The following is an 8,022-nucleotide window of genomic DNA, read 5'->3' on the forward strand; positions in this document are numbered from 1 at the left end:
AAGGAAATCGAAAAGAAAGTAACTAAAATGAAATAAAAAGAAAAAAACTTTAGCAACTAACTGGATTTTTTTTTAGAATTTAGAAATTATATTCTAAGAGGCCTTCTAAAAGTGAGAAGAGCCTTCTGAGTGGTGTTCTGTAACAAAAAAAACCTTTCTCAGAGGTCTTTTGTGAGTATAATAACCTCTTGAGAGGTCTTCTATATGTAAAATATTCTCCAGAGAGGTCTTCTATAAGTGGAATAACCTCCAGAGAGGTCTTTTTTAGGTATAACAGACTCCTGAAAGGTCTTCTATAAGTAGAAGAACCACCTGAGAGTTCTTTTGGAAGTAGAAGACTCTCTAGAGAGGTGTACTCTAAGTAGAAGAGCTCTCTGAGAGGTCTTTTATAAGTAGAAGAGACTGCTGAGAGTCCTTCTCGAAGGAGAAGAGCCTCCTGAGAGGTTTTCTGTAAATGGAAGAGCCTCCTTAGAAGTCTTCTATAGGTAAAATAGTCTCCTGAGAGGTCATCTGTAAATGAAAGAGCCTCCTGAGGGGTCTTCAATAGGTTAAAGGCCCTCCTGGGAGGGCATATAAAAATAGAAGAGCCTCATATAGGTCGATGAGCCTACTGAGGGGTCTTCTATATGTAAAAGACCCTTCCGGGGGTGTCTTCTTTAAATTGAAGAGCCTCCTGAGAGGTATTTTGGAAGTAGAAGAATCTTTGGAGAGGTGTACTCTAAGTAGAAGAGCCTCCTGAGAGTTCTCCAAGTAGAAGAGTCTCCTGAGACTTCTTCTTTATGTAAAATATGTTCTTGAGAGGTCTTCTATAAGTAGATGAGAACAGCCTGAAAGGTCTTCTGTAGATAAAAGGACATCCTGAGAGATCATCTATAAATGGATGAGATTCACGGAAAGTCCTCAATAGGTTGAAGACCCTCATGAGAAGGCATATAATAGTAGAAGATTCTTATGAAAGGTCTTCTATAGGTCGAAGAGACTCCTGAGAGGTTTTCTGTAAATAAAAGGGCCTCATAGAGGTCCTTAATATGTTGAAGAAGGCATATAATAGTAGAAGAGCCTCCTGAGAGGTCTTTAATAGGTCGAGCCTAGTGAGGGGTTTTCTGTAAGTAAAATAGCCTCCTGAGAGGTCTTTTATAGATAAAAGAGTCTTCTGAGATGTCTTCGACGTTTTAAAGAGCTTCTAAGAGGTCATCTAAAATTAGGATATCCACCTGAAAGGACTTCTGTAGGTGGAAGAGCTTCCTGATAGGTCATATGAAGGTAGAAAATCAGCCTTAAAGGTCCTCTTTAGGTTTTAAAGAATCCTGAGGGGTTTTCTATAAGTAAAGGAGCCTGCTGAGAGGTCTGCTATCCTCATAAGTTGTCACCTGAAAGATCCTCTGCATGTAGAAGAGCCTCCTGAGAGATTTTCTGTACGAAGAAGATTTCCGGAGAGGCCTTCTATAAGTAAAGGAATCTCTAGAGACGTCTTCTGTAAGAGGAAGAGCCTCCTAAGAGGTTTTCTGGAAGTTGAAGTGCCTTCTAAGAGTTCTTCTATGAGTAAAAGAGCCTTCTGAGAGGTCTTCTATAAAAAGAAGAACCTCCTAAGAGTTCTTCTATAAAGAAAATAACCTTTTGAGAGGTCTTCTTAGAAGATCCTTAAAGGAGACCTTATATAATAAGAAGGCCCTTCTGAGAGGTCATCTAAAAGTAGAAAGAGGACTTCTGTAAGCAAATAACGCTCCTGACAGGTCTTCCGGAAGTAGAAGGGTGTCCTGAAAGGTCTTCAGTGAGTAAAGGAGCCTCCTGAAAGGTTTTCAGTAAGTAAATGACCTTCCTGAAAGGTCTTCTACGAGTGGAATATTCTCCTGAGAAGTCTTCTATAGGTCGAAGATCCTCCAGAGAGGTCATCTATAAGTAAACGAGTATCCTCAGACGCCACTTATAAAGTTGCAGACCCTCCTGAAAGCTCGTCTGTAAGTAAGTAAGCCTCCTAAGAAGTCTTTTATCAGTATGAGACCCTTCTGAGAGGTCTTCGATAAGTCGAACGCCCATCTGTATGATCTTTTATATGAAAGTACCCTCTAGAGAGGTTTTTATCCTCTAAAGATGGCTTAAGTAGGTCGAAGATCCAAGCCTCCAGAGGTATTTTATCAGTGTGAGACCCTTCTGAGAGGTTTTCTATAAGTCGAATGATCTCCTAAATGATATTTTATATGAAATTACACTCTAGGGATATTTTTACAAACAGAAGAGGTCTTCTATAGGTAGAATACCCTATGGACCTCCATAAATTTAAGTTTTTTAATATATAATAGGTCCTCTATAGGCTTAAATTTTTAGGCATGTAAAAAAAATTAAAAAGATTCTCCATAGCTCTCATTTATTTTATAAATTTTTTTTCAAGGTTCTCCAGAGACCTGTTTTTGAATTATATTTTTTTGTCCTCTATAGTTCCGTTTTATTTTAAGTTTTTTTATTTCATTTAAAATTAAATTTTTAATATTTTTAATTATTTTTTAATATTTAATAATTTCTTTTTTATAAAAAATATCAATTTTTTATAAATTTTATACTTTCCCCCTTTCCATTACCATTTTGAAAAATTTATCGTCTATAGACACCTTAACATTTGTCACATTGAACGTTACTTGACAACCCTTGTCTACTACTAACTACTACACAATTGTGCATGCCTGACTGCCTGATTTGACAGTTGTCACAAGACCCAATAATCACATATGACTTTATTGTAGATTTTCTTCGTCCCCATTGAATTTTTGTCGTGTACGGAGAAAATTTTTTTTTGGAAAAAATTTTCAGCAGAACCTGATTTTTTGGAGAAAATTTGTGTAAAAAGAAAGAAAATAAACAAAGATGTCTGGAAAGGATAGGTTACCAATTTTCCCTTCTCGTGGGTAAGTAAAAAAGGAAAGAAAGACAAACACAAAGAAATTTGCATTGCAATGTTTTTCTTGACATGAACAATTTTGTTAGAGTGAGTGGTTGGATGTGGGATAATCATGTTTTTTCCTTTGCAGTGCCCAAATGTTGATGAAGGCTCGTTTGGCTGGTGCCCAGAAGGGTCATGGTTTGCTGAAAAAGAAGGCTGATGCCTTGCAAATGCGTTTCCGTATGATTTTGGGTAAAATCATTGAGGTAAGTGGTTTGATCGACTTCAATGGGTGTAAATTATGTTATGTATGTGTGTGTGTTTTTTTTCCTTTCTTCCAGACCAAAACTTTAATGGGGGAAGTTATGAAGGAAGCTGCCTTCTCCTTGGCCGAGGCCAAGTTCACAACCGGTGACTTCAACCAGGTGGTGTTGCAAAATGTCACCAAGGCCCAAATCAAAATCCGCACCAAAAAAGACAATGTGGCTGGTGTTACCCTGCCCGTTTTCGAATCCTATCAGGATGGTGCCGATACCTATGAATTGGCCGGTTTGGCTCGTGGTGGTCAACAATTGGCTAAATTGAAGAAGAACTATCAGAGTGCCGTGAAGCTGTTGGTTGAGCTGGCCTCCTTGCAGACCTCCTTTGTGACCTTGGATGAAGTCATTAAGATCACCAACAGAAGAGTTAATGCCATTGAGCATGGTGAGTTTTGCACAAATGTTTTTCATTTGAGAGTGGAATTAATCTGAATTTTCAATTTCAGTCATCATTCCCCGTATTGACCGCACCTTGGCCTATATTATCTCCGAATTGGATGAATTGGAACGTGAAGAATTCTACCGTTTGAAGAAAATCCAAGATAAGAAACGTGAGGCCCGTTCCAAACAGGAAGCCCACAAGGCTGAATTGTTGAAGAAGGGTATCGATGTACGTGAGGTGGCCAACATCTTGGATGAGGGTGATGATGATGTGCTATTCTAAGTTCGCATTACTTTGTAAAATTAAAAAGAAAAAAACAAGCAAAACAAACAACAAAAAGAGAGAGAGAGGAAGAAAAAACAATAATAATAATATTACAACAACAACCACACACTTATGCACAGTGTTTTAAGTAATAAGTTGAAAAATAGATAAAATTTTTAATTATTGTTGTTTTTTTATTATTAGTTGCCCAGCACTTTTTTGTTGTTCTAATTTTTTTAATGTCTTCCCTTCCATTTTTTAAAAAAAGACGCTAAGACCTAAAAGACATTACACAGTATTGTTGTTTCCATTTTTTTGTTTGTTGTGGACCAAGTGTCTGTCACACCTTTGTTTGTCTTCTTAGACGTTTTTGTTGTTCATCAGTTACTAAAAAATTCCATAAATTTATAAAAACAAATAATCTACTGCTGTATTATATTAAAAAAAATAATTACAAAAACAAAAACTTCATAGAATATATTGTTAAGATTTGCCTGTAATTATGGTATTTCAAAATAAAACAAAACTATTATTATAAATGTTAAAGGAAATTTTCAAAATTTTGCAAATTATTTTTAAATTAAAAAATCTACATTTAAGGGGAAGGGGGTAATAAGTGATAATTCATGTCTTATCTGCTAGTTTTATTTTTTTATGTGTAGTTGTGCGACAAACATAACGGTACTTTGCACACAGGCCGTCAAGTGCCGAAATAGCTCAGTTGGGAGAGCGTTAGACTGAAGATCTAAAGGTCCCCGGTTCAATCCCGGGTTTCGGCAGACAGAATTTTTTTTAAAAAATATTTTTTTAATTCAAGAAATATAAAAAAAAGAATTTTTTTAATAGAAAAAATTAAAAAAAAACATTTCTTAAAAAAAATTTTAAATATTTTTAATAAAGAATTTTTTTTGATTCACGAAATATACAAAAATATTTTTGAATAAAAAAAATCAGAAAATATATTTTTTAATCTAAGAAATATAAAAAATATTTGTTATTAAGAAAAGCGTTAGACTGAAGATCTAAAGGTCCCGGGTTTCGGCAGACCGAAATTTTAAAAAAAAAAATCTTTTTTTTTAATTCAAGAAATATAAAAAAATATTTTTTAATAAAAAATTCGGAACATATTTTTTTAATCCAAAGCAATTTGAGAAAATATATATTTTTTTTTTTGTTAAAAAAATGGAAAAACATTTTTTAATAAAAAGGATCATAAAAATTTAAAAAATCACTACAAATATACATTTTTAGAAAAATTGAAAACTCTATTGAAATTCAAGAAAAATAAAAAACAATGAGAAAACATTTTTTTAATCAAAAAAAAAAAAATTTTTGAAATTTAATCAAGACCTATTTCAATTTTTTTTTTAAATGTATAAGCGTACATTGAAAGAGAGAAGAGCACAAAAAAAAATTTTTTAAGTAAATTAAAAAAGAAAAAAACATTTTCAAATATCTACACTCCAAGCTCTTTCTTTCTCTCTTCTTCTTCCTCAAACTATGTACCATAATGTTTATATGGGAATGTGTCATAGGCATAAAAATTGCAAAAAAATTGGAGAAACGTTTATAAACCAAATTTCAAACTTGTTTTTGAAACCACCCCTCCTTTCTCTTTGCCCAACCACCTTTCATACATTGTTTCCTTTCATCCATTATCCTTTGCCACCATCCCATCAACAGTCTTAACTTTATCTTTGAGTTTTCCATCAACCTCTTCCCTATTGCCGAAATAGCTCAGTTGGGAGAGCGTTAGACTGAAGATCTAAAGGTCCCCGGTTCAATCCCGGGTTTCGGCATTTTCAGTCCAATTTATATTGGAGTTTCCTTTTTGACAGCAGCAAATTGAAACTCAAAAGTATTTGGATAAAATTATTTCATGGATGGAAATAGATATGACATAGAAATTCTATGTCATATCTATTTTATGATATAATTTAAATTCTATGATAGAATTTAAAAAAATTTCCTTTCCTACTTGCCCAAGAATATTTAATAAAATATTTTTTTATTTTATTTTATAATTTATTTCTAGTTTTTTATAAGCCTGGATTTAAAAAATAAAACATTTTTCATAGCCCTCTCTGCCCAGGAATGTTTTTTTTTAATATTTGTTCAAGGTCCTCTGTAGGCGGGGATATTTTAAACATTTTTTTCAGGGTTCTTTTGGTACATTTGAATTTTTTAACAATTTTTTATGGTTCCAATTTTTTAAAACATATTTTAAAGACATTCACAATTAAATTATTTTTAAAAACTATTGCACATGGTTCTCAAAAATATTTTTTATTTGTTTCTCCTTTGGTGTGGATATCAAAAAAAAATGTTTTTTTCATGGGAATGGCTTTGAAATTATTTGCACAATGACCATTTTTTAATTTCTTTTAAAAAATTAAAAAAAAAAAATAAAAAAAGTATGCTCTGCCGAAACCCGGGATTGAACCGGGGACCTTTAGATCTTCAGTCTAACGCTCTCCCAACTGAGCTATTTCGGCTCGTGTTCATTCCCTTAGCAGTTAATAATTTTCCTAGAATTTTAATTAAATAAACATTTAAAATAAAAAAATATTAATATCCAGCATATTTATTGTTTATTTTATTATTTATAAGCAATTTATTAGCTTAATTTGTTAATAACTAGTTAAACAAATAACTAATTGTTCAACTAATTAACACTTGTTTGTTCATAGCTAGTGATTTTCCAAAGAACGCCTAAAAGCATGCTTTGATTTTTTGTATGACATTTTATGGTTAAACAGCATATGGGTAGAGACTTAAAATGTGACGTGTGGCAAAGTAAGGGCATTGTTGTTAAAATAGAGAAATTATGATTGAAAATAGAAAAATTAATGTTAAAAATTAATAGAATACGTTTATATTGATTGTTTTTAATAAAATAGCATAATTTATTATATTAATTGGACCGTGTTTATATTATATTTGGTTTAATGACATTTTAAGGTTAATCAGCAAAAGGGAGAGACTGAAAATATGACGTGTGGCCAAGTGCAAAGAATTGTTATGACAATAGAGAATTTTTGAAAGAAAATAGAAAAAAATAATGTAAAGGTATTAGAATACGTTTATATTGATTGTTTTAATAAAATATAGTACTTTTATATATTAATTACGCGGTGCTTACATTATATTTGCTTTAATGGCATTTTATCGTTAATCAGCAAATGGGTAGAGACTTAAGGAGTGGCGTGTGGTGAAATAAAGCAATAGAGCATTTATGAAAGGATTAGAAAAAATTAATATAAAATAATATTAATTTAATTTATATTGATTGTTTTAATAAAATATAGTACTTTTATATATTAATTATACGGTGTTTAAATTATATTTGGTTTAATGACATGTTATGGTTAATCAGTAAGGGGGAGACTGAAAATGTGACGTATGGCAAAGTGAAAGGATTTTTATTAAAATGGAGAGATTATGAAAAAAGGATAATTTTAATGTAAAATAATACTAGAATACGTTTATATTGATAGTTTTATTAAAATATAGTAATTTTTATATATTAATTACACGGTGTTTACATTATATTTGATATAATGACATTTTATGCTTAATCAGATAATAGGAGAGACTGCAAATGTGACGTGTGGCAAAGTGAGGGGATTGTTATTAAAATAGGGCATTTATAAAAGAAAATAGATAATATGGTACTTTTTATATTTATTAGACATTGTTTACATTATATATGATTAATTTATGAGGAATTTGGTAGGGCATAGACAGCATCCAATTGTTCTATTGACAGATGTCAGACATCTTGGTATAAAAAATGCAAACATATGATCATGTTAAACGAAATATACAGTGATAAACAATGGAAAATTAATGTTTTGTATTTGTAATCCAGAGTTGTATTTGTGTCCTTTTTGATTTGCTTACCTTTTTTGCTTTACCCAATCTCCTTAAAAAATAATTCGAATTTATTTAATTTTTTTATAAAACTTAAATATATTTAATTTTTATTTAATAAATACAAAAAAATCGTTCTTATAGCTAAAAAAAACCAACACCAAATACTTCATTTTTTATTTACTTTCTCGTTGTAGCTTTCAGCTCTCTATTTCCTTATTCTAAATTTTCTCAAATACTTAGCAGTTATAAGAAACCTTTAAGGTTTTCTATAAATAAACTAAATAATTAATAATTTGTTTTTGTAT

The 8,022-nt window shown here is 31.4% G+C and overlaps 1 protein-coding gene and 3 non-coding genes across 4 annotated transcripts; 3 read left to right on the top strand and 1 right to left on the bottom strand.

The window, feature by feature from the left end:
* The first annotated feature begins 2,795 nt into the window (after window positions 1-2,795).
* Window positions 2,796-3,888, top strand: LOC133328515 (V-type proton ATPase subunit D 1). Its single transcript, XM_061537079.1, has 4 exons — window positions 2,796-2,900; window positions 3,024-3,141; window positions 3,217-3,580; window positions 3,642-3,888. Exons 1-4 carry the CDS (start codon window positions 2,860-2,862, stop codon window positions 3,857-3,859), a joined length of 741 nt encoding a protein of 246 aa, XP_061393063.1. The 5' UTR covers window positions 2,796-2,859; the 3' UTR covers window positions 3,860-3,888.
* Window positions 3,889-4,547: 659 nt separating this feature from the next.
* On the top strand, window positions 4,548-4,620 carry Trnaf-gaa (transfer RNA phenylalanine (anticodon GAA)). Its single transcript has one exon. It is a non-coding gene; the product is annotated as a tRNA-Phe (tRNA).
* Window positions 4,621-5,567: 947 nt separating this feature from the next.
* On the top strand, window positions 5,568-5,640 carry Trnaf-gaa (transfer RNA phenylalanine (anticodon GAA)). The gene has a single exon. It is a non-coding gene; the product is annotated as a tRNA-Phe (tRNA).
* A 623-nt stretch (window positions 5,641-6,263) lies between these two features.
* On the bottom strand, window positions 6,264-6,336 carry Trnaf-gaa (transfer RNA phenylalanine (anticodon GAA)). The gene has a single exon. It is a non-coding gene; the product is annotated as a tRNA-Phe (tRNA).
* Between the last annotated feature and the right edge of the window lie 1,686 nt (window positions 6,337-8,022).

Source organism: Musca vetustissima, unplaced genomic scaffold (genome assembly GCF_032173495.1).
Source record: "Musca vetustissima isolate MV318-11 ecotype Yass unplaced genomic scaffold, APGP_CSIRO_Mvet_v1 utg3263, whole genome shotgun sequence".
Lineage (NCBI taxonomy): Eukaryota > Metazoa > Arthropoda > Insecta > Diptera > Muscidae > Musca > Musca vetustissima.

Bases quoted from the DNA above. Each gene is read 5' to 3' on its own strand.
- LOC133328515 (XM_061537079.1), top strand. From the start codon at position 2,860: ATGTCTGGAAAGGATAGGTTACCAATTTTCCCTTCTCGTGG. The intron at 2,901-3,023 runs GTAAGTAAAAAA...TTTCCTTTGCAG, and splicing joins CCAATTTTCCCTTCTCGTGG to TGCCCAAATGTTGATGAAGG. The intron at 3,142-3,216 runs GTAAGTGGTTTG...CCTTTCTTCCAG, and splicing joins TTTTGGGTAAAATCATTGAG to ACCAAAACTTTAATGGGGGA.